Source organism: Mizuhopecten yessoensis, unplaced genomic scaffold (genome assembly GCF_002113885.1).
Source record: "Mizuhopecten yessoensis strain PY_sf001 unplaced genomic scaffold, ASM211388v2 scaffold11153, whole genome shotgun sequence".
Taxonomy (NCBI): Eukaryota; Metazoa; Mollusca; class Bivalvia; order Pectinida; family Pectinidae; genus Mizuhopecten; species Mizuhopecten yessoensis.
In genome coordinates, this window is record NW_018408906.1 from 1,026,480 (window position 1) to 1,053,772 (window position 27,293).

A 27,293-nucleotide genomic window follows, 5' to 3' on the forward strand; every position below is an offset into this window, starting at 1 on the left:
TTGAGATACTTTAAAGAGGCAAATACTTGTCTCGATACGTGAAAAAGGTTAACTGGAATTTGACCGCTATTTTTTCTATGCGATATCTCATTTTTGTGAGATCTTTGCAAATGATTAATATTAAATCCCGGTTCCGGATAACGAGTGTGGGTCTAATTTTAAACGCCGGGCGACATCACCAGATACGGCTTAGTTGAACTGAGCCGATCCGTCAAAAAGGTGAGTAAACTTTGTTTTAGGTATCTGCCATTTGACAACAATACAGGCATAGATAAGAGAACAAGCATGGCCAGTTCACATCGAAGCATTTTGGCAAACAATAAGAAAATGCCATGCATGATTCTGTAGAAATAACCTTGGAGTCCACAGTACAGCCTACTACGCGTTAGCTAGTTAACCGCCACCCTTGATCAGTGAAGGGGAATGGTACGATACACATATAATTTCTACGAGCTCTCGACAACGTTCTCTGTTTGGAGTCGACATAACTGTTAAGTGACAGTTAGTATTTAAAGCATAATATACATCCTCTGCCTAGGATTTCTCTGCACCCGCAGGGTTAAGGTTTCACATCCAGGGTAAAGTTTCACAGTTACAACCCCACGGTAAGGTTCAATAGTTACACCCCCAGGGGGTTAATATTTAATATTAAGGTTCCACAGTTACCCCCAGGATATGACAGCTAGCTATAGCACATAGAAAGAAACAATTCTATGACATCACAGCTTCTGATGATGATCTTGAAATGGGCCAGTAGCATGTTGGGATGAAGCAACATCAACTTTGTTTTAAAAAATAAATGTCCTTGATCTGCGGTTCATTTCACCATGCTTCACAATACCATGCTACGCCGGGTATCAGATTATTTGCCCCAAAACCGTAACGCCACAAGCTGTTACATCCCAATTTTACTTCATATCGCCTCTGAAAACCTGAGCGTCCCATGCATATTGCCCGAAAAATTCAGTTTGCCCCAAAAGCTACATATCACACAAAATCAATATATTTATTAATATGTCGTTTCCAAGATACTTTTCCATCTAGATTCGACCGGGTTTTAGATAAGCATGTCATGTGAAGGGGGGGGGGGGGGGGGGGGGGGGGGGGGGGGCATGTGTACTTCTGGTAATCACCGTAAATCAGAGAGTTGCACAAAACCATATGCAAAAACCGGGTACAGATATGTGTTTCCTGACTGCATGTCTTACAACATTATAACCTGCTAACTCCTGAATCTCCCAATGGGGGGCATGACCCCTGACCCCTGACCCCCATCGGTAAATTCTGTGGGTAGTGATAACGCGTGACAAAATGTTTGCGTCAATTTTAATAATTTTGTGTCATCACAGCATAACATAATGTTGTGTGTTGCGATCGCTATCCGGAAGCATTTTCATGCAGATTGGTAAAATGATCTTCCATGGACTAAGATAAGTACTCGGGATTAAAGTTAATAAGTTAGTGTTTATATCCTTGTCGTCAGACTTCGTGATTTTTTTTTATCATACGTCTTTTAATGTACCTCAGTATCTCAGAAAAGTATACATTTTCTGTACATTTTAAGTAGCTAAATAAAGTTATAACGTTTTTGTACCTTTTTACTAGAACTGCTTTCATACTTTTGCAGTATCTCAGGAAAGTATTCATTTTCTGTACATTTTAAGTACCTTAATAAAGTTATAACTTAATTGTACCTTTTTCACTAGTGCTGCTTTTGTGGCTAAATGTAACTTTTGTGTACCCTTTTGTTTGCCAATAAAGTAATGATTGAACTGAACAAAGTGTTTGAGTGTAACCTTTCAATACCTTTTTGTAACTTTTTAGAACTAGATTGAAATTCTCTTCTCACAAGGTTCCAATCTAGCATCAAAAGTTATAACTTTTTTGTACTTAAAAAGAAATAACTTTTTTGTAACTTTTTTCGGTATGGGGTCATAAAGAGCACATGGACCTACCAAAAAAGTTGAAGTATACAGTTTAAAATAAGCATGAGCGGGCTTAACATTATTCTGAGCCACTCAAAATTATTTTTCCACAAAGCATTGTAATACCTGACACTTGTTCTTTTGTTCTAATGTTGGACAAAGTCCAGATATCGGTTGTGAAATCAAATGTATTACGGTCGGGATTATATGCACTGTTTTAATAGTAAACAGACTCACTTTTCAAATTGCTTGGCTGGCCAACAGAGAGGAAACCATTGTGAAAATGTTTGGAAATGTGTGTATGACTTCACCTATACTTGTGTGCTAAACTTTTAACATATTAAAAAAAAAAGAGAAGACTTTTCCTGAATAATTTGGCCAGAAACATGATGGAATCAAGGGCTATCAATTGTGTCCAGATGAACGACCTATACTGATCTGGTCACAGTTGACACGGGGGAAAAACGTGCTAAAAAAAAAAGAAAATTCTAATGATAATAACTTTAACCTATACTCAAGATCACATGGGTCAAACAGAAATAACTTTAACTTATATTCAAGGTCACATGAGTCAATCAGAAATAACTTAAACCTTTACTCAGAGTCACAGGGGTCAAACAGAAATAATTGTAATCTTCACACAGGGTCACAGAGGTCAAACAGATCTATCTTTAACTTATATTCAAGGTCACATGAGTCAATCAGAAATAACTTAAACCTTTACTCAGGGTCACAGGGGTCAAACAGAAATAATTTTAACCTTCAAGTAGGGTCACAGAGGTCAAACAGATATAACTTTAACTTATACTAAAGGTCACATGAGTCAAACAGAAATAACTTAAACCTTTACTCAGGGTCACAGGGGTCAAACAGAAATATCTTAAACTTTTACTCAAGATTGTTTTGTTTTGTTTTTGTATTGTTTCATTAACGGCCCATCAACAATGTGAGTCATTTAGGGCCAACAACACTTTAAAGAGAGACATTCACGAAAATAAACACATCAAACCAAAACTTAATAGCTTAAAATATGTAAAGGATTAAAGAAAAATAATGGCGAAGTGAACTCTACTGCTGTCATTAAATTTGATGGAAAACCATTAAAAAAGCTCTCACGACTAACCCAGGACGAGTTGCACAAATTCATCATGACCTTGCAATCGAGGTCCTGACAGCTGGATTCGCTTCCCACAGACCTACTCAAGCAATGCATGCTTCTTTTGATTACTTCAAGCATGAACAAAATCATCAGTTGAGTCAAAGGTTCCATTGTGTTTCAAGAAGGCACATGTAAAACCACTGCTGAAAAAGCCTGGAATGGACAAGGAGTTGAAGAACTACCACCCAGTATCAAATCTACATTTTCAGTCTAAGATCTTGGAGAAGATTGTGTACCAGAGTTTAGAAGTTCATCTCCATGTTAACAGTTTCCATGACAAACATCTGGAGTACTCTTATGGAGTGACTGGTGACACACTGCTGGATACAGTCTTATTTGAATGAATGAGGACAGTATGTTGCCAAAGGATCTACCACCTCACATGACAAAATACTAGTTTTCGGGGTTCCTCAAGGGTCGGTGTTAGTACCATGAAAATTTTGCCTATATTCAAAACTGATTGGAGAGATTGGTTGACACACAGCCTTTGCTTTCATTGTTATGCTGACGAGTGACGACACACACATGTACATGGTCATCAAGCCACAGGACAGTTGGCATACTGATCACAAAATCTGGAAACATGTCTGACAGACATCAATACCTGAATGTCAACATGCTAAAGCTTAATCAGGAAAAGATGGTACTTATTGTCTTTCCCCTTTGGCAACATAGGGGTATACTTTGATAGTTCACTGAACATTAAGAAATAAAAGAACACCATTGCCAAATCCTGTTACTAACAGATCAGGAACATCAGCTGCATCCGTCAAATTTAAACTGCAGATGCATGCAAGACTGGTGAATTTACATATTACCTCTCGTTTGGACTATATGGTAACGTCCTGCCCTGTGGTATATCTGACAAACTAACTAGTTGTCTGCAGAGTGCCCAGAACACTGCAGCAAGACTGGTTACTCGTACTTGAAACAGAGAGCACATCCCACCTGTGCTATATTCGTTGCACTGGTTACCTGTACGATACAGGTTGCTGTACAAACTTTTGGTGTACACGTACAAGCTCCCCAGTACCTACAGGAGCTTGTCACCTGTATCAGTTGTCACGATCACTGCGGTTGGAGACAGATTCCTGTGTGTCAAGTGCTTTGGAAAGGTTTCCGCCACGTTTCCAGGAAGTCGAAACTCAAGAAGGATATAAAGACTCGCCTTATTACATCTGCATTTTAGGCTCTTTTGCGCCTATGTCACGTACACAACACCCTATACATCTATAAAGTAAAGCACCTTAAAGTTCCAGTGAGATTTAATCTTCAGTGTCATGTTTTATTTATGAATATTATGTACATGGAGATATTAAAGTCTTGTTATAAATGTCACTGTAGGAATACTGTTAAAAAAATATTCTTGTGCTGTAAAGCACCGTAGAGTTTTTTTTCTTCGAATTATATAGGGCGCTGTATACATCCTATATATTATTACTATTAACCTCAAACTATTTCTTCTTGAAAGCTCCGTCCTTAAATGACCATAGCTGTTGATAGGACGTTAAACAATACTAAACCAATCTTGGAAGCTTTAAAGTGGCCTGGCCTAGAGCCATGATGCATTGCATAGCTTGCTGGCAATCGGTGCTATACCAAGTTAAAGAAAACAAATGATCTTGACCTTTATGCAAAGCTGCAGGGTTCAAATCTGTTCCAACACTGTGAAGAAGGAAAGGCCAAGAGTCATGGACGTACCAGCAGCTTGCTGAAATGAAGTACTATAAAGTGTGCGAAAATAAATAACCTTGACCCTTATTTAAAGTTATAAGGGATCAAATTTTTTAAAGTGCAATTTTCTTAGAACTTATTATAAAAGACATATTGATATGATATTTGGCTCAAATGTAGTGATATGTACCAAATTTGAAAAAAAAGTAATGGCCTTGTCTACTTTCAAGGTCACATAGGTCAAATATATAAGTGTTAAAATAATCAATATCTGAAGTACTGAAAAGGCTTAGAGTCGTAATATTGAAGAACTGAAAAGGCCTAAAGTCATAATATTTAGCCAGTAGCTTTCTGAAATATAGTTCAAGGAAGTTTGTGAAAGAAATGCCAGTTAATAAAGGTGAGCATCTTATTAGCTTCTTGAATCTCATGTTTATAAATAGTTGAAAATATGGAGGTAATCAAGTAAAATTTGTGAGTGCAGATTTGAGTAACTGTTTAATGATGAATACTTGTTTTATTGACCTGCATTGTTCACATATAATTCAATCAAATATTCGTTTACTTTTGATGAATAACTGATCATAAGTCCAGATTGATCGTCATATTTGTCATTATGTTAGACGTTTAGGGTTCAAAATATCATAAAAGATTTATCAACATGCTGGATTACTAAATATTGACTTGGCTTACTCCCCCGCAGGAATCAGTGGAGTGTTTGTTTAGTGTCGACGCGTGTCTCCAGCGATTGGTGGAGAACTCTGTCACTTCGTATAAGGATTCACAATTACAATGTCACAGAGACAGGTGTAGTGTTCAAGGAGGGTGCTGTTTGGATACACCAGGGCTGGAAAGTTGTACTTACCAAGATAAGTGTTTTCTGTCTCAGATCCTCTTCGACATGGCATGACATTATAAGAAAGTGTTAAATTCCGTCCTCAGGGGGGAAGTCTGTGGCTTGTCATATATAGTGTATACCTATTGTTCTAATTGCTGTACTGCTGTATTATAGTAGAACGAGAATCGTTATCACATCTGTGACTAGGTGAAAACTTGTGCCATTAGGTGAACCTCAGACCAGCTGTCTACCAGCTGTGCTATTATGAAGGCATTATAAAGTGTATGACAAAACGAAGGTAAATACAGATATTTTGGACATCGAGGAAGACATCATGTTGAGTCGCCAAAGGAGAATTGGAGAGCGGATATAGAAAGTACATGTACTTAGGTCAGTTTGACAAGTGGTGTTTATTCTCCGATTCTGGGAAGTGATTGCCATATGAAAGTGATATCAATCATTGAGACATTTGTGAAGTCAACTTCAGACATCATCAACATTGCTGCCTTGCAATGGGGCTGTCCAGACTAGCAATCTGCATTACCGTGCTAGCAGCATTATCAGCAAGCTTGTATGTTAGTGGGCCAAACAGGATTCTTGAAATGGTAAGCTAAGAATTATTTCAGGTGAATTTTTGTCATGTTGAAGCAATTTAATAGAGACCATTGAAATAAGCAGGAACAAAGTTTTCTAGAAATTTGTGTCAAAGTACTGAGAAATTAACTGAATTTCAGATGGGGGGAAAAAACTTTTAATAGATATGCAAGTGAGTATATCGGAGAAATCCGATTGTTGTTCGATCAGGTGATCTACAGTACCTTTTGTATCGTACCTATAAACACCTCCTCACACATACCGTGTACAATGTTGTATAAATTGTAATACTTTTTTTTCACTTAAAATTGTTGATTATATAACTATAATGCTATGTTGAGATTTTAAGATTGTGAACTACATGTACCTAGGTGTCATGGTAACTCCAGTCATGTCTTAGGTGTTCTGGAAATAGCTAGGTTATCAATTAACAATTGATTAGAAAATGTTATAATAGTAGTGTTTTGCAAGATGTTTTCATGGAAATAAGAAAATAATAAACTATTGCACCACCCGGAAAATGATTTCAATCCCATTGGAAATTTAGGTTAGTTATATAAACAGGACTTTTATAATCTTCAGTATAGGAGATTGAAAAGTGAGTCATATTGTGCTATCTAGTTTATTGCCTCCTTTTAATGCATCTTGAAAGAAAATTAGTACCATGTACCAGGTAAACAGGGGTTGATGGCTCTATTAGACTATATTACCACCCTTTGTTACCAGGGGAGACCAGGTGGGCGTCATTTTATACTGTGATAAAAGCTATAACTAGCATTGTAATCGGGATGGTTGCTGGGTCTTTATCACATGGAATGTCATAAACAAGTTTAAATACCCTCCCTCTTATATCACATGAAATATGGTTGACAGGTCCAAATGACCTCCTTTGCTGATGTCAGGCTCGTCCAAATGATAATCTATCTTTGTAATCCTCAAGTGAAACAAACATAGGGTTGAAGCCTACTGTTTCTATGTTTCTGTTCCTGTGTAACTATTCCTATGTTACTGTTTCTATGTTACTGTTCCTGTGTTACTGTTCCTGTGTTACTGTTCCTGTGTAACTGTTCCTATGTTACCATTTCTATGTTACTGTCCCTGTGTTACTGTTCCTGTTCCTGTGTTACTGTTCCTGTTCCTATGTAACAATTTCTATGTTACTGTTCCTGTGTTACTGTTACTGTGTTACTGTGCTACTGTTCCTATGTTACTGTTCCTAAGTTACTGTTCCTAAGTTACAGTTCCTATGTTACTGTTCCTATGTTACCATTTCTGTTACTGTTCCTATGTAACAATTTCTATGTTACTGTTCCTATGTTACTGTTCCTATGTTACTGTTCCTGTGTAACTGTTCCTATGCTACTGTTCCTGTGTTACTGTTCCTATGTTATTGTTCCTGTGTAACTGTTCCTATGTTACTGTTCATGTGTAACTGTTCCTATGTTACTGTTCCTGTGTTACTGTTCCTAAGTTACAGTTCCTATGTTACTGTTCCTATGTTACCATTTCTATGTTACTGTTCCTATGTAACAATTTCTATGTTACTGTTCCTATGTTGCTGTTCCTATGTTACTGTTCCTATGTTAATGTTCCTGTGTAACTGTTCCTATGTTAATGTTCCTGTGTAACTGTCCTATGTTACTGTTCCTGTGTTACTGTTCCTATGTTACTGTTCCTGTGTAACTGTTACTATGTTTCTGTTCCTATGTTACCATTTCTATGTTACTGTTCCTATGTGACAATTTCTATGTTACTGTTCCTATGTTACTGTTCCTGTGTTACTGTTCCTGTGTAACTGTTCCTATGTTACTGTTCATGTGTTACTGTTCCTGTGTTACTGTTCCTATGTTACTGTTCCTGTGTTACTGTTCCTATGTTACTGTTCCTGTGTAACTGTTTTTATGTAACTGTTCCTATGTAACTGTTACTATGTTTCTGTTCCTATGTTACTGTTCATGTGTTACTGTTCCTGTGTTCCTGTTACTATGTTACTGTTCCTATGTTACTGTTACTATGTTACTGTTCTGATGTTACTGTTACTGTGCTACCATTTCTATGTTACCGTTTCTATGTTACTGTTCCTATGTTACCATTTCTATGTTACTGTCCTGTGTTACTGTTCCTATGTTACTGTTACTATGTTTCTGTTCCTATGTTACTGTTCCTGTGTTACTGTTACTGTTCCTGTGTTTCTGTTCCTGTGTAACTATTTCTATGTTATTGTTTCTATGTTACTGTTCCTGTGTAACTGTTCCTATGTTACCATTTCTATGTTACTGTTCCTATGTTACTGTCCCTATGTTACTGTCCTTGTGTTACTGTTCCTGTTCCTATGTTACTGTTCCTAAGTTACAGTTCCTATGTTACTGTTCCTATGTTACCATTTCTATGTTACTGTTCCTATGTAACAATTTCTATGTTACTGTTCCTGTGTTACTGTTCCTATGTTACTGTTCCTGTGTAACTGTTTTTATGTTACCGTTTCTATGTTACTGTTCCTATATTACCATTTCTATGTTACTGTTCCTATGTTACTGTCCCTGTTTTACTGTTCCTATGTTACCATTTCTATGTTACCATTTCTATATTATTGTTTCTATGTTACTGTTCCTATGTTTCTGTTCCTGTTTGTATGTTACCATTTCTATGTTACTGTTACTATGTTACTGTTCCCATGTTACTGTTCCCATGTTACTGTTCTTATGTTTCTGTTCCTGTTCCTATGTTACTGTGTCTATGTAACCATTTCTATGTTACTGTTCCTATGTTACTGTTTCTATGTTACCATTTCTATATTATTGTTTCTATGTTACTGGTCCTGCATTACTGTTCCATGTTTCTGTTCCTGTGTTACCATTTCTATGTAACCATTTCTATATTAGTGTTTCTATGTTACTGTTTCTATGTTACCATTTCTATATTATTGTTTCTATGTTACTGTTTCTTTGTTACTGTTCCTGTGTAACAATTCCCATGTTACTGTTTCTTTGTTACCATTTCTTTATTATTGTTTCTATGTTACTGTTACTGTTCCTATGTTACCATTTCTATGTAACCATTTCTATGTTACCATTTCTATGATACTGTTCCCGTGTTACTGTTCCCATGTAACTGTTCCTATGTTACCATTACTATGTTACTGTTTCTATGTAACCATTTCTATGTTACTGTCCCTATGTTACTGTTCCTTCTGTTTCTATGTTTCACACTGTAAAACTCTACTACACTCAGTGTCTCTTTTTCATTTTCAGCGAATACATTCTGAGATTCACCATAAACAAAAAACGTGAATAATCTGAATATCTTTAATTTGTACTGAAGTAATAAACATGTACTGTATCCATTTATGAACTTCTCCAGATCCAAAATTTGTATATATACTGTGTCCTTGGAATTTTTTCTCATCATTGTTTTTTGAGCACGTGATTTACACTTTTTGATGAAAAAGATTGAAGTCGACACAACACTTCTATATAATGAAGCTGCTGCCTGTATTAGTTAATTCTCTAAAGAAACTTTAATTTGTATGTTGATTGGTACAGAAATCACAAAAGCTGCAGTGATTACGTCTGCTGCATTAATATTTGAGTACTCCACTGATTTTACCATAGGCCTCAGCCCTATTCCAGGAAACTAACAATTGTCTACTAGCAAAAACTCAAGTTAATCTTAAAAATATTCTAGTTAAAATTTAAAAATATCACTTATTCTCAATTTTCTGCAAGTACGTTTTTCTGTCTTTAAAAAACAAAAACAAACAAAAAAACAAAAAGCAGATATTGATATTCACCGCATGTGTCCTTGATTGACATTCTTAGTGTCTGTTTCACTTGTTGATGTTCTAATATGTAACATTTAATGAAACAAACTTTAAAGTTTCTACACATCAAACATTTCATGTTTTACTGCAGCAATTGAAACTTTGAAAGTAGCTCAAATAGTTAGTTTCGACCCCTTGGTTCTATATTAACACCAAAATTATTTTCAACATTATACTTTGAAAATTCAGAGCTTCCACATTGATTAAAAGTAAATACAACTTTGTAATTTCAACTCTAAAAATATTTTTTTAGCTCTCCATGTCCAGACAACCAGTGATCTTATTCCATCGTTCATCCGTCTGTGCACTGTCTGTCAACTTTTTCCTTTAAACACTACTAGTCCTTAACGGCTCAGTGGATTTTTACCAAATTTGGTCTGGAACACTCTTGACCAAAAGGGACTCAGTTTTGTATAAACGGTGAATGTGAACCAATGTGAACAAAAGTAAATCTTCAAAAACCTTCTTTCTTCGTACCAATGAAGGGTTTTAGACCAAATTTGTTCCAGAGCATCTTTGGGAAAAGGGGACTCAATTTTATATAAAAGGAGGATGTGGCACCCCTGGGGACAGAGAAGCAAGGCCCAAAAGGGGAAATAGAGGTAAATCTTTAAAATTCTTGTCCCTTCATATAATTGAAGAAATTTTAACCTCCATGGGCTATGCTAACGCAATTGTTTTATAAACCGAAGGTATGCCCCCCTCCCCATAAATTGGACATTGGGGCAGGCCTGCAGAGAAAATTATGTTGTATTTTGAAAATGTTTGAGATCCATTCCTTACATGTATATCTATGTATGCTTATACTCAACTTAAATAAAGAAATGCATTCATGCTACCAAAATAAGCTCTGGGGTTACCCACCTTGTGGGGTTGGTTCTGATAGGAAAATTAGGTCATAACTCGAAAACAGTCAGGATTTTCACTCTGTGACCGATTATACAATTGGTAGGTATGAAGAGGCCTAGGATTGGACCTAGTTGTCCATCGTCCTGGTCCATCATTTTTTTCCCTTTAAAATGCTACTTTAAGTCCTTAATGGCTCAGTGGATTTTGACCAAATTTGGCGGAGCATCCTTGGCGATCAAAGGGGTCTTAATTTCTTTTAAACGGAGAGTTTCGGTCCAAATATAGGTAATGGATGTAAAGATACCAAACGAAAGTATTAAATAATTATACTTTTGGTAACGTTTGGGGAGAGGATATGTAATAATAGGGACTAATTTAGCTGAAGTTCCTCCCAGGGAATTTTCATCCTTTTTTTGCAGTACTAAAGAGTAGGCCTTAACAATTGACTTTTACTGATGTAGAGTAGAGATTTTGTTACCAAACAAATGCAAGGTCACACAAGTGACAAGAAATACTTCTTCATCTGGGCTCATTCTCGAAATTCATGAGGTTATTTCTGACTAGGGATCTTTGCACCCATGGAATGTGTGATGACAAAATGGCCTTCAGAAACTGGCCTTCAGAAACTGGCCGTGAAAACCCCCTGACCAATCGCTAGGCTGATACATGTCCATTGAAGATTACTGAGAACAACAAGTCAATTTGTTCTTGTTGTTCTCAGTAATCTTCAATTCTTTAAGGAGTTTCCACCCTTTGTAATACACATGTTTTTCTTGTTGTATTTTCGTGTCGTCATTTCCGTATTGCGTATCGGGCATTCCATTACCGTAGTGTAAATTATAGTAACACCGGGTAAACAATAGTACATGTGCGTGACGATGATATGTCAACACCCGATATCTAGACTTAACTTCGAAATGTGTAATCACACGTACTTCAGAAATAAAGCTTATGATACAAAGACATTAATTAAATCACGGGAAAACACTGACATACGATCAGACGACTTCAAGAAGGTCGTATATGAGGCGCCTGGAATGCAGACTGATGTGTTTTGTTTACCGACCTCACCTGTACGTATCACGCGCTAACAGTAGTTCAAAAGCTCTTGGTCGCTACGACTTCTGTTGTGGAGTGAGTTACGCTCTGTCAGATAAATCGGTTCACAAATGCAATTACAATAACTCTGTGAAAATAGTGGTTTGTAAAATATCAAGATCCCTATAAAATGCAAGTGCATGTGCGTGCACGTAATAACGGCATACCATGCGATAGCCGATGGTTACATATATGTACCTGACATGTTAATATACCATGCGTAAGCAGGCTATGGAATGATGTCCAAAGTGTACATGATTGAGAGTAATTTTGTTCCATAAAAGAACAGTAAATTGACAAATAAATATAGTAATTTAATTTATTTCCGTCGTTTTTGGTATATGAAATAAAATAAGTGTCATTGTATAAATTCTATCCTTCTGCAAAAAGTTCCGATTTTTTTCAAGGTAGACAACTCTCATCAGGATCAAAATAATTGTAAAATGTAAAATAAATTAATTATAAAGACTTTGTGTGTATTTGGTTCAAATTTTCACTCTTTTTGTATGTAACTATGTGTCCTGTTTGATTTTGGCTTGTATTTAGTAACTTTTATCCATATAGTTTCAATAAAAAACGCTTTTTGTAACATGTTGTAGATATTTTATGATAAATAAAATATTTGTAGGGTTGATTAGCAATGTTTCTTTTCATTATTTTATTGTTGTAATAGTTTCGGACAATGCCACACGCTCAAAAAATGTGAAAGTGTTGAATTTGACAAAAATTCAATTTTTCGGTATTTTTTACAAATAAATCCCCAGTTTATCGGAATGCTTAGATTTTCATAAAATCATCTCTACATAGTGACATAACCATCATGTGAAACTTTTATTGAATTCTGATGGCTAATTGCGAAAGGGTGGAGCCTCCTTAACTGGGCCTGCCATTTTAATGGCTTGTCCTTGAGACAGTTCTTTCACAGAGCTGGTCTTTCATTGTAGTGGTCCTTTAACTTTAGCTGGCGTTATAATCCTACTGTGATATTGACCTCACTTGATCGTAAGAGCAATGAAATGAACTATACATTGACAGGCTTAAACTCTTCCTAACACTTGAGGTCAGGCTGACATGGTCAACAGTACAAGTCCTCCTTATTGTCTACAATTAAATACTAACAGTGATTAGTTGTCGAAGCATGTTAAATATTTTAATTAAACCAAGAATGAAAGACAGGCTGACCCCACCCCCACCCCCACCCGGGATAAGGGATGGGGCCAAAAAGTGTTCATAACTTGGAAAGGGTGGAGATCCCCACCCTATAACCATATATACAATTGCTGAGTATAAAGAGACGAATGCACATATGCTTCCAGAATGGCCTTGGGGGGTCAGGCCCCTCCCTGGAAACTTAGTCTTTTGGCCATAATTTTGAAACAGTTGTGATCCCCACCCCAAAACTAAATATACAATTGCTAGGCATATAGAGATGAACACAGTTATGATATTAGCATTGACCCTTGGGTCTGGCCACAACCCTAGGGACCTAGTTTCTGAGTCACAACTTGGAAACAGTTGAGATCCCCACCCCACAACCACATTGCATACAATTGCTGGGCAAGAAAAATCTCATAGATATGCTACAAGGATTGGCATCTGAGTTTGGCCCTATCCCTAAAATCTTCTTTGAAGAATATTTTGCCATGATTGCTTAGATATCCTGGTGAGCGATACAGGCCCTCTGGGCCTCTTGTTAGTTTTTGGAACTCTTTAGGGAAGGAGATGTAATTGTCCCTGTTAGGTGGTCGTAAGTGTTCTCTGTCCACACAGAGTACACAAACAAGTAGATCTATTACACCTACACTCACTACAGTACACACTGTAAAGTAAACAAATCTACCCATTTCAGAATTCAACACTTAACAAGGAGTCTACAAATCATTAACACTGAGGTCTTTGAAATTCGGAAACCTGAATTCTTGACTTTCACAAGCATAACAATGTGTATATATAGTGGTGAGGTTAACTTGGGTGAGTTTTCTCATTCTTTAACTGAGACAGCCTTACAAGGTAGGTTATTTTTGATTAACAAGTTATAATTGCATGAACAAGACCATTTTTTAGCTCACCTGGCAGGAAGTGCCATTTGAGTTTATGGTATGGTGTGTTGTTAGTCATATGTCCGTCGTCTGTCAACTTTTTCTTTGAGCAACTTCTTCCCAAGAACTGGAAGACCAAGGGCCATGCTATTTGGCAAGTAGGTAACTTGGAGGGAGTGCTATAAGGTATATTCAAATAAATGACCTTGACCTACTTTCAAGGTCACAGGGGTAAAATATGTTAAAACCTTTTAACAACTTCTTCTGAATAACCAAGGGGCATAGAGCAATGCTATTTGGTCAGTAGGTGCCAGGGATGGAGTGCTATGAACTTTTCTCCAATAAATGACCATGACCTTTTTTCAAGGTCACAATGGTCAATTATATAAAAAATCTTCTGAATAACCAGGAGGCCCGGGGTGATGATATTATGCTAGTAGGTACTTGGGACATAGTACTTTGAAGTTTCCTCAACTGGATGACCTTGACATACCTTGAAGGTCACAGGGGTTAAATATGTTCAAACCTTTGAATGACTTCTTCTGAATAACTAAGACACATATGGTGATGATACATGGCCAGTAGATATCTGGGACAGAGTGCTATAAGGTTTCCTCAATTAAATGACCTTGACGTTCTTTCAAGGTCACAGGCATCAAATATATATTTGGTTGGAAGCATTCCTAGTTGGTGGGATTCAAGAGTATACAAAAGGTGGAGGGACTGACCCCCAGCTGGGGGCTGAGGTGCAAAGCCAAAATAGGCAAATGGGTCGTATTGATGTAAATGAATTTTTTTCTTCTCAATCATATATGGGATTTTCAGGTGGTTGGAATTCAAAATTGTACCTGTTGATAGGCTGACCCAAGGCTGACGGGTGGGGCAAAAAAGAGTTTTAACTTAAAAATGATTAAAATCCCCATCATATAACCACATTTGCTGAGACAAATACACATATAGTTCCAGGATTGCTCTTGGGTCTAGCCCACTGATGGAGACCTACCGGGTAAGTCCATGTGTCATAATTATAAAAAAAAAGCAACTCCATTATCATGTATACGATTGCTGCTGAGCACAAAGAAACAAACACCACTTCTTCTCTTACATTTGATTTGTTTTCTGTACATCCCTAACTTTCCTATTTTACTGTTGTTCCAGGTAGTGAACTTTCGCCCCACACTGATGGGGGTGACCAAGGCCCTGCTGGGGATGGCAGGGGTGACCGCTATGGCCGCCACCCTCTGTAACATGCCTGTATCATGGTTCATGTCATCAGAAAAAGCCACGCTGAAATACCTGGAGAAAGCTAGGGTGCAGACATTGGACTCTCAACGAAACAACATCACAGTAAGTCCTGATACTTGGTCTGTAGGCTACTTCAAAGGTTGCAAGTGTCAAAACGTGTTAAGCAATCCGCCTGAATAACCAAGATGTGTTAAGCAACTCTTCTGAATAACCAAGATGTGTTGAGCAACTCTTCTAAATAACCAAGATGTGTTAAGCAACTCTTCTGAATAACCAAGATGTGTTAAGCAACTCTTCTGAATAACCAAGATGTGTTAAGCAACTCATCTGAATAACCAAGATGTGTTAAGCAACTCTTCTGAATAACCAAGATGTGTTAAGCAACTCTTCTGAATAACCAAGATGTGTTGAGCAACTCTTCTAAATAACCAAGATGTGTTGAGCAACTCTTCTAAATAACCAAGATGTGTTAAGCAACTCTTCTGAATAACCGAGATTTGACGGCTAGATCTTTTGCCAGTAGTATTCCAGGATGAAGGGCTATCAAGTTTGTTCCAGTGAATGTGTCAGTTTCTGATTAACTCGGTGTCAAAGGCCTTTATGGGGTCCCTATGAACTACTTTGATTACGTCTCCTTCATCAATGAATCGTGTCCAGTTGTTTCAGGTTTTGAGGGGCTGGAGTACTGTGGATCTCCCGTTTACAAATCCAAACAGCTGATTACTAAGATGGTTGTTATTTTTTTCCGACAATTTGACTACAATACTTGTAAAACCAACTGGTCTGCAGTTGTCAGCATAACACTTGTGTCCTTGGTTATAGCTGTAGCCCTTTTGTCATCCCATACTTATGGCACAAGACCTGTACTTAACAATTGGTTGAAGAGTATTTTGAGTGGAACGATAATTTCATTTTCAAGTTCTATGAAAGTGTTTGGTTGTTTGTTATCTAGATTTTGATATTTCTGGGTGGTGAGGCCTTTTAATTAATTAAGCAGTTTCTTGTTTGCTAATTTCCTTATTGACTTTTTTTTTCATTTTTTTACCGTGGGTCCTCTTGTGATAACTGCTGACTGTCCTTGTAAAAGGACATAGGACAGTCATTAAAAAACGGAAAAACTGGATACTTATCTAGATCATAATAATGACAGTATGACCCTATATGGGTGCTGGATACTTATATGAATCAGACTAATGACAGTATGGCCACCTACGGGTGCTGGATACTTATATGGATCAGAATATCAACAGTTTGGCCCTCTATGGGTGCTGGATACTTATATAGATCAGAATAATAATGACAGTATCACTCTATGGCCTTATATGGGTGCTGGATACTTATATAGCTCCGAATAACAACAGTTTGGCCATCTGTGGGTGCTGGATACTTATATAGCTCAGAATAACAACAGTTTGGCCCTCTATGGGTGCTGGATACTTATATAGATCAGAATAACAACAGTTTGGCCCTCTATGGGTGCTGGATACTTATATAGATCAGAATAACAACAGTTTGGCCCTCTGTGGGTGCTGGATGCTTATATAGATCAGAGTAACAACAGTTTGGTCCTCTATGGGTGCTGGATACTTATATAGGTCAGAATAACAACAGTTAGGCCCTCTGTGGGTGCTGGATACTTATATAGATCAGAATAACAACAGTTTGGCTCTCTATAGGTGCTGGATACTTATGTTGATATTTTTTTACACAAGTCAATGATTTATTGCTTCTTCAAAAAAACTAAAACTTTTACCAAGTAGTATGACTCTTGGTAGGAGACCTCAACTGTGTTGTATACTTGTTTTTTACAGGCATCAGAGTTATGGAAAAACAATGGTGTGGTCATGATGGCCATAAGGCGGCCCGGATGATCCATGTGTAGGGAGGTAAGTAAATCTGGTGTATAAAATTATAGCACGGATGATCCATGTGCTGGGAGGTTAGTAAATCTGGTGTATATAATTATAGCACGGATGATCCATGTGTAGGGAGGTTAGTAAATCTGGTGTATATAATTATAGCACGGATGATCCATGTGCAGGGAGGTTAGTAAATCTGGTGTATATAATTATAGCACGGATGATCCATGTGTAGGGAGGTTAGTAAATCTGGTGTATATAATTATAGCACGGATGATCCATGTGCAGGGAGGTTAGTAAATCTGGTGTATATAATTATAGCATGGATGATCCATGTGCAGGGAGGTTAGTAAATCTGGTGTATATAATTATAGCATGGATGATCCATGTGCAGGGAGGTTAGTAAATCTGGTGTATATAATTATAGCATGGATGATCCATGTGCAGGGAGGTTAGTAAATCTGGTGTATATAATTATAGCATGGATGATCCATGTGCAGGGAGGTTAGTAAATCTGGTGTATATAATTATAGCATGGATGATCCATGTGCAGGGAGGTTAGTAAATCTGGTGTATATAATTATAGCATGGATGATCCATGTGCAGGGAGGTTAGTAAATCTGGTGTATATAATTATAGCATGGATGATCCATGTGCAGGGAGGTTAGTAAATCTGGTGTATATAATTATAGCATGGATGATCCATGTGCAGGGAGGTTAGTAAATCTGGTGTATATAATTATAGCATGGATGATCCATGTGCAGGGAGGTTAGTAAATCTGGTGTATATAATTATAGCATGGATGATCCATGTGCAGGGAGGTTAGTAAATCTGGTGTATATAATTATAGCATGGATGATCCATGTGCAGGGAGGTTAGTAAATCTGGTGTATATAATTATAGCATGGATGATCCATGTGCAGGGAGGTTAGTAAATCTGGTGTATATAATTATAGCATGGATGATCCATGTGCAGGGAGGTTAGTAAATCTGGTGTATATAATTATAGCATGGATGATCCATGTGCAGGGAGGTTAGTAAATCTGGTGTATATAATTATAGCATGGATGATCCATGTGTAGGGAGGTTAGTAAATCTGGTGTATATAATTATAGCATGGATGATCCATGTGTAGGGAGGTTAGTAAATCTGGTGTATATAATTATAGCACGGATAATCCATGTGTAGGGAGGTTAGTAATCTGGTGTATATAATTATAGAATGGATGATCCATGTGCAGGGAGGTTAGTAATCTGGTGTATATAATTATAGTATGGATGATCCATGTGCAGGGAGGTAAGTAAATCTGGTGTATATAATTATAGCATGGATGATCCATGTGCTTGGAGGTAAGTAAATCTGGTATATATAATTATAGCATGGATGATCCATGTGCAGGGAGGTTAGTAATCTGGTATATATAATTATAGCACGGATGATCCATGTGCAGGGAGGTAAGTAAATCTGGTGTATATAATTATTGCATGGATGATCCATGTGCAGTGATTTGCAATTGATATCATATAGATGACAGTACAAGTTGTTTTGAATATTGCTTACAACATTTATTTTCAAATCTATAATCTTTGTATGAGAAATTGCATTTGATATGAGATGTCATTTTCCAACAACCCACTTTACAAATTTGCAAAATCTTTATTTGTGGTCCTCCGTGGCTTATGCGATGTACTGATGCTTTAAAGATTATCCTTTTGTCCTTCTTTCACTTCAGTGATGAGTGAAAATATCTCCCAGCATGTTATATAGACTTATGTAGTTGTGTCAGGTATATTTACCTGGTTTCTCGTTAACCTGTAGATTAGATATCTACCTTGTTGGTATGTCAATAAATGATCGCTGAACAGGTAATAAAGCTGTAAGGATCAGATGGTATCAGTGTTACCTGTCGCTGATATAAACCGAGAGTTATTGTGAAGATACATTACCTTGTTACCTTAAACAAATCTTAAATACACCTAGGTATATGTTTTCATTGTACAAATAGTGTCTGTAGTTAAATATCATCTCTACTTTTCAAGTGTGTTAGTGCAAATATTTTTTTCTGTGGGTTTAGATACAAAGAGAAATTTTGTTTGTTTCCAGTCATGTGAGCTAACACATCTCTCCTGATGGGTTTAACAAGAAATACAGATATGGAATGTTTCAAGTCCACACAGAGCCCATCTTCAAATATCATGCTTGTACATGACGTGTTTTGCCTCGTATATTCTCTAGAGTCCTTAAGTTAATGCATATGTTTTGCTTTATATCTCTGGCTCGTAGGGTTTTCTGAAAAAGTACAAATTTATCTGAATTTATACTATTGCATTATTTTGTTATAGGAAGCCCTTGGGCTGTCCTCCCTGCTCGATGACCTTAACGCCCATGGAGTGAAGCTGTACGGGGTTGTACACCAAACTCTGGGTGTAGAGGAGTTCAAGCCATTTTTCAAAGGGCAAATTTTCTTAGACAATGAGGTATGTCAGAAAAACTGAATGATTTCCATTCCATGGAGTCATACAAGCTACCTGTATGTCTATATATCTGTCAGTGTTCATGCCTTCTTACCAACGTGTTGTATCTATTTGTATTGAGGTCAGTCAGGGCACAGTATTTACATACCTCAGCCTTGATCTGTCTACTGGTCCTGAAGTTCAAGATTGATTAACTTCACTCAGCCTTGATCTGTTTACTGGTCCTAAAGTATAAGATTAATTAACTGAACTCAGCTTTGTTCTGTCTACTGGTCCTAAAGTATAAGATTAATTTACTTAACTCAGCCTTGATCTGTCTTCTGGTCCTAAATTATAAGATTGATTTACTTAACTAAGCCTTGATCTGTCTATACTGGTCCTAAATTTTAAAAGATGGATTTTCTTAACTCAGCCTTGATCTGTTTATACTTGTCCTAAATATAAGATTGATTTACTTAATCAGCTTTGATCTGTTTATACTGGTCCTAAATTATAAGATTGATTTACTTAATCAGCCTTGATCTGTTTATACTGGTCCTAAATTATAAGATTGATTTACTTAATCAGCCTTGATCTGTTTATACTGGTCCTAAATTATAAGATTGATTTACTTAACTAAGCCTTGATCTGTTTATACTGGTCCTAAAGTATAAGATTTATTTACCTAATTCAGCCTTGATCTGTTTATACTGGTCCTAAAGTATAAGATTGATTTACTAAACTCAGCCTTGATCTGTCTACTGTCCTAAAGTGTAACATTAATTTACTAATCAGCCTTGATCTGTCTTCAGGTCCAAAATTATAAGATTGATTTACTTCACTCAGCCTTGATCTGTCTTCTGGTCCTAAATTATAAGATTGATTTACTTAACTAAGCGTTGATCTGTCTATACTGGTCCTAAAGTATAAGATTGATTTACTTAACTAAGCCTTGATCTGTCTATACTGGTCATAAAGTATAAGATTGATTTACTTAACTCAGCCTTGATCTGTTTATACTTGTCCTAAATTATAAGATTGATTTACCTAATTCAGCCTTGATCTGTTTATACTTGTCCTAAAGTATAAGATTGATTTACTTCACTCAGCCTTGATCTGTTTATACTGGTCCTAAAGTATAAGCTTAATTTTAGCAAAACAAATACCATTCCCACATACAAACCCACACATGTTGTTATTTTTTAAATGAATGTACATCCTCCTTCATAATGTGTCCTTTACATTTATACCTGTTTGACATCAACTTCGTGTGGAGCTTTGATACTCTGCATACCCTCGTCAGCTGATATATAAGGGAGGATAGTTAAGGTATGATATATAAGGGAGGGTAGTTAGGGTATGATATATAAGGGAAGGTAGTTAGGGTATGATATAGAAGGGAGGGTAGTTAGGATATGATATATAAGGAAGGGTAGTTAGGGTATGATATATAAGGGAGGATAGTAAGGGTATGATATATAAGGGAGGGTAGTTAGGGTATGATATAAAAGGGAGGATAGTTAGGGTATGACATATAAGGGAGGGTAGTTAGGGTATGATATAGAAGGGAGGGTAGTTAGAGTATGATATAGAAGGGAGGGTAGTTAGGGTATGATATAGAAGGGAGGGTAGTTAGGGTATGATATATAACGGAGGGTAGTTAGGGTATGATATATAAGGAAGGGTAGTTAGGGTATGATATATAAGGGAAGGTAGTTAGGGTATGATATAGAAGGGAGTGTAGTTAGGATATGATATATAAGGAAGGGTAGTTAGGGTATGATATATAAGGGAGGGGAGTTAGGGTATGATATATAAGGGAGGATAGTAAGGGCATGATATATAAGGGAGGGTAGTTAGGGTATGATATAAAAGGGAGGATAGTTAGGGTATGATATATAAGGAAGGATAGTTAGGGTATGATATATAAGGGAGGGGAGTTAGGGGATGATATATAAGGGAGGGTAGTTAGGATATGATATATAAGGAAGGGTAGTTAGGGTATGATATATAAGGGAGGCTAGTTAGGGTATGATATATAAGGGAGGGTCGTTAGGGTATGATATATAAGGGAGGGTAGTAAGGGTATGATATATAAGGGAGGGTAGTTAGGGCATGATATATAAGGGAGGGTAGTTAGGGTATGGTATATAAGGGAGGGTAGTTAGGGTATGATATATAATGGAAGGTAGTTAGGGTATGATATAGAAGGGAGTGTAGTTAGGATATGATATATAAGGAAGGGTAGTTAGGGTATGATATATAAGGGAGGGTCGTTAGGGTATTATATATAAGGGAGGGTAGTTAGGGTATGACATATAAGGGAGGGTAGTGAGGGTATGATATATAAGGGAGGGTAGTTAGGATATGATATATAAGGGAGGGTAGTTAGGATATGATATATAAGGAAGGGTAGTTAGGGTATGATATATAAGGGAAGGTAGTTAGGGTATGATATAGAAGGGAGGGTAGTTAGAGTATGATATAGAAGGGAGGGTAGTTAGGGTATGATATAGAAGGGAGGGTAGTTAGGGTATGATATAGAAGGGAGGGTAGTTAGGATATGATATATAAGGAAGGGTAGTTAGGGTATGATATATAAGGGAGGGTAGTTAGGGTATGATATATAAGGGAGGCTAGTTAGGGTAGACTGACTGTCTATCTGTCGTGTTGTACACTGTTACAGTACTATTGTGGAAAACATCTTCAGGCCATTTTGGAAAGAATGGTTTATTTTGCATAGTTGTAAACCAAATGTTCAATTTTTTTATTTCAGAAAACATTTTATGGTCCAAAAGAAAGATGGATGCCATTGTTTGGTCTATTTCGAGTGAATGTGATACAAAATATAATCCGAGTTTATAGAAAAAAAATCCCTGGCAATATGGATGGTGAGGGACGCTTAATGGGAGGTAAGTAAAGGGATGTTGAAGGTTCAACCTGTAATGGCAGGTAGGTGGTGGGATGTTGAGGGTTCAACCCGTAATGGCAGGTAGGTTGTGGGATGTTGAAGGTTCAACCCGTAATGGCAGGTAGGTTGTGGGATGTTGAAGTTTCAACCCGTAATGGCAGCTAGGTTGAGGGATGGTGAGGGACGCTTAATGGGAGGTAAGTAAAGGGATGTTGAAGGTTCAACACGTAATGGCAGGTAGGTTGTGGGATGTTGGGGGTTCAACACGTAATGTCAGGTAAGTTGTGGAATGGTGGGGACACTAAATGGGTGGTAAGTTGTGGAATGGTGGGGACACTAAATGGGAGATAAGTTGTGGAATGGTGGGGACACTAAATGGGAGATAAGTTGTGGAATGGTGGGGACACTAAATGGGAGATAAGTTGTGGAATGGTGGGGACACTAAATGGGAGATAAGTTGTGGAATGGTGGGGACACTAAATGGGAGATAAGTTGTGGAATGGTGGGGACACTAAATGGGAGATAAGTTGTGGAATGGTGGGGACACTAAATGGGAGATAAGTTGTGGAATGGTGGGGACACTAAATGGGAGATAAGTTGTGGAATGGTGGGGACACTAAATGGGAGGTAAGTTGTGGAATGGTGGGGACACTAAATGGGAGGTAAGTTGTGGAATGGTGGGGACACTAAATGGGAGGTAAGTTGTGGAATGGTGGGGACACTAAATGGGAGGTAAGTTGTGGAATGGTGGGGACACTAAATGGGAGGTAAGTTGTGGAATGGTGGGGACACTAAATGGGAGGTAAGTTGTGGAATGGTGGGGACACTAAATGGGAGGTAAGTTGTGGAATGGTGGGGACACTAAATGGGAGGTAAGTTGTGGAATGGTGGGGACACTAAATGGGAGGTAAGTTGTGGAATGGTGGGGACACTAAATGGGAGGTAAGTTGTGGAATGGTGGGGACACTAAATGGGAGGTAAGTTGTGGAATGGTGGGGACACTAAATGGGAGGTAAGTTGTGGAATGGTGGGGACACTAAATGGGAGGTAAGTTGTGGAATGGTGGGGACACTAAATGGGAGGTAAGTTGTGGAATGGTGGGGACACTAAATGGGAGGTAAGTTGTGGAATGGTGGGGACACTAAATGGGAGGTAAGTTGTGGAATGGTGGGGACACTAAATGGGAGGTAAGTTGTGGAATGGTGGGGACACTAAATGGGAGGTAAGTTGTGGAATGGTGGGGACACTAAATGGGAGGTAAGTTGTGGAATGGTGGGGACACTAAATGGGAGGTAAGTTGTGGAATGGTGGGGACACTAAATGGGAGGTAAGTTGTGGAATGGTGGGGACACTAAATGGGAGGTAAGTTGTGGAATGGTGGGGACACTAAATGGGAGGTAAGTTGTGGAATGGTGGGGACACTAAATGGGAGGTAAGTTGTGGAATGGTGGGGACACTAAATGGGAGGTAAGTTGTGGAATGGTGGGGACACTAAATGGGAGGTAAGTTGTGGAATGGTGGGGACACTAAATGGGAGGTAAGTTGTGGAATGGTGGGGACACTAAATGGGAGGTAAGTTGTGGAATGGTGGGGACACTAAATGGGAGGTAAGTTGTGGAATGGTGGGGACACTAAATGGGAGGTAAGTTGTGGAATGGTGGGGACACTAAATGGGAGGTAAGTTGTGGAATGGTGGGGACACTAAATGGGAGGTAAGTTGTGGAATGGTGGGGACACTAAATGGGAGGTAAGTTGTGGAATGGTGGGGACACTAAATGGGAGGTAAGTTGTGGAATGGTGGGGACACTAAATGGGAGGTAAGTTGTGGAATGGTGGGGACACTAAATGGGAGGTAAGTTGTGGAATGGTGGGGACACTAAATGGGAGGTAAGTTGTGGAATGGTGGGGACACTAAATGGGAGGTAAGTTGTGGAATGGTGGGGACACTAAATGGGAGGTAAGTTGTGGAATGGTGGGGACACTAAATGGGAGGTAAGTTGTGGAATGGTGGGGACACTAAATGGGAGGTAAGTTGTGGAATGGTGGGGACACTAAATGGGAGGTAAGTTGTGGAATGGTGGGGACACTAAATGGGAGGTAAGTTGTGGAATGGTGGGGACACTAAATGGGAGGTAAGTTGTGGAATGGTGGGGACACTAAATGGGAGGTAAGTTGTGGAATGGTGGGGACACTAAATGGGAGGTAAGTTGTGGAATGGTGGGGACACTAAATGGGAGGTAAGTTGTGGAATGGTGGGGACACTAAATGGGAGGTAAGTTGTGGAATGGTGGGGACACTAAATGGGAGGTAAGTTGTGGAATGGTGGGGACACTAAATGGGAGGTAAGTTGTGGAATGGTGGGGACACTAAATGGGAGGTAAGTTGTGGAATGGTGGGGACACTAAATGGGAGGTAAGTTGTGGAATGGTGGGGACACTAAATGGGAGGTAAGTTGTGGAATGGTGGGGACACTAAATGGGAGGTAAGTTGTGGAATGGTGGGGACACTAAATGGGAGGTAAGTTGTGGAATGGTGGGGACACTAAATGGGAGGTAAGTTGTGGAATGGTGGGGACACTAAATGGGAGGTAAGTTGTGGAATGGTGGGGACACTAAATGGGAGGTAAGTTGTGGAATGGTGGGGACACTAAATGGGAGGTAAGTTGTGGAATGGTGGGGACACTAAATGGGAGGTAAGTTGTGGAATGGTGGGGACACTAAATGGGAGGTAAGTTGTGGAATGGTGGGGACACTAAATGGGAGGTAAGTTGTGGAATGGTGGGGACACTAAATGGGAGGTAAGTTGTGGAATGGTGGGGACACTAAATGGGAGGTAAGTTGTGGAATGGTGGGGACACTAAATGGGAGGTAAGTTGTGGAATGGTGGGGACACTAAATGGGAGGTAAGTTGTGGAATGGTGGGGACACTAAATGGGAGGTAAGTTGTGGAATGGTGGGGACACTAAATGGGAGGTAAGTTGTGGAATGGTGGGGACACTAAATGGGAGGTAAGTTGTGGAATGGTGGGGACACTAAATGGGAGGTAAGTTGTGGAATGGTGGGGACACTAAATGGGAGGTAAGTTGTGGAATGGTGGGGACACTAAATGGGAGGTAAGTTGTGGAATGGTGGGGACACTAAATGGGAGGTAAGTTGTGGAATGGTGGGGACACTAAATGGGAGGTAAGTTGTGGAATGGTGGGGACACTAAATGGGAGGTAAGTTGTGGAATGGTGGGGACACTAAATGGGAGGTAAGTTGTGGAATGGTGGGGACACTAAATGGGAGGTAAGTTGTGGAATGGTGGGGACACTAAATGGGAGGTAAGTTGTGGAATGGTGGGGACACTAAATGGGAGGTAAGTTGTGGAATGGTGGGGACACTAAATGGGAGGTAAGTTGTGGAATGGTGGGGACACTAAATGGGAGGTAAGTTGTGGAATGGTGGGGACACTAAATGGGAGGTAAGTTGTGGAATGGTGGGGACACTAAATGGGAGATAAGTTGTGGAATGGTGGGGACACTAAATGGGAGATAAGTTGTGGAATGGTGGGGACACTAAATGGGAGATAAGTTGTGGAATGGTGGGGACACTAAAAGGGAGATAAGTTGTGGAATGGTGGGGACACTAAAAGGGAGAAAAGTTGTGGAATAGTGGGGACACTAAATGGGAGATAAGTTGTGGAATGGTGGGGACACTAAAAGGGAGATAAGTTGTTGAATGGTGGGGACACTAAAAGGGAGGTAAGTTGTGGAATGGTGGGGACACTAAATGGGAGATAAGTTGTGGAATAGTGGGGACACTTAATGGGAGGTAAGTTGTGGAATGGTGGGGGACACTAAATGGGAGGTAAGATGTGGAATGGTGGGGACACTAAAAGGGAGATAAGTTGTGGGAGTCGGGAGGTGCCAGATGAGAGTTGTGAAGGTTTTTTACTGTCAATTATACATAAATAGTATGAAACTGTCTGTTTATACTTGTCTATTTTTTACATCTTTTTGTTGAAGTGTCTGAGTAATGATTGTTGGCTGTAAAACAGAGCATGATTATCACGTTACAGGTGTGTTTGTCAGTCACAGGTAAAAGAGAGCGTGATTACCACATTGCAGGTGTGTTTTGTCAGTCACAGGTAAAACAGAGCGTGATTATCTCGTAACAGGTGTGTTTGTTAGTCACAGGTAAAACAGAGCGTGATTATCTCGTTACAGGTGTGTTTTGTCAGTCACAGGTAAAACAGAGCGTGATTATCTCGTTACAGGTGTGTTTGTTAGTCACAGGTAAAACAGAGCGTGATTATCTCGTTACAGGTGTGTTTGTCATCGGGCCAGGTAACCAGGGTATCCTTTACCAACACCAGGAGCAAGAGTTCGGAGATATTGCGGATCTCGAGGAAGTGCTTAAGGCCATCAGAAACATCAAAATACCCACCTCCAATCTATAAATCCCTCCTGTTTTAATTGAAGAATTTTTACTTAATCACCATTATGTCATAGAAAATATCACCAAAGACCCATACCTGAGTATCACCCAAGACCCATACCTGAGTATCACCCAAGACCCATACCTGAGTATCACCCAAGACCCATACCTGAGTATTCAGCTTCTGGAAATATTTTAATAAGTGTCACATCTGTTAACCAATCAAATCAAAAGTTACCTTTGGCTTTCAGTAAGATGTTGTGTGCTATACTGCATATTAATTATCATATTAACAATAACTTGACCATGAGAATCAGTTTTCTGTGACATAGAAATAGACAGCTTCTTTCAGTTCACATGACAGGTACATAACTTCTAGATGGAGCAGATTATTGATTGCAACAGATAAA

At 38.6% G+C, this 27,293-nt stretch overlaps 1 protein-coding gene across 2 annotated transcripts; it reads left to right on the forward strand.

Moving 5' to 3' along the window:
• The first annotated feature begins 122 nt into the window (after positions 1-122).
• On the forward strand, positions 123-27,293 carry LOC110467007 (redox-regulatory protein FAM213A-like). 2 transcript variants are annotated; one of them, XM_021523864.1, is made up of 7 exons: positions 138-219; positions 5,462-6,201; positions 15,155-15,343; positions 17,053-17,127; positions 19,444-19,578; positions 22,331-22,466; positions 26,772-27,293. In XM_021523864.1, the coding sequence occupies exons 2-7, from the start codon at positions 6,109-6,111 to the stop codon at positions 26,903-26,905; spliced, it is 762 nt and encodes a 253-aa protein (XP_021379539.1). In that variant the 5' UTR covers positions 138-219; positions 5,462-6,108; the 3' UTR covers positions 26,906-27,293. The 2 variants fall into 2 exon arrangements, with proteins under 2 accessions (XP_021379540.1, XP_021379539.1); XM_021523865.1 differs by lacking the exon at positions 5,462-6,201 and having other exon boundaries at positions 123-219.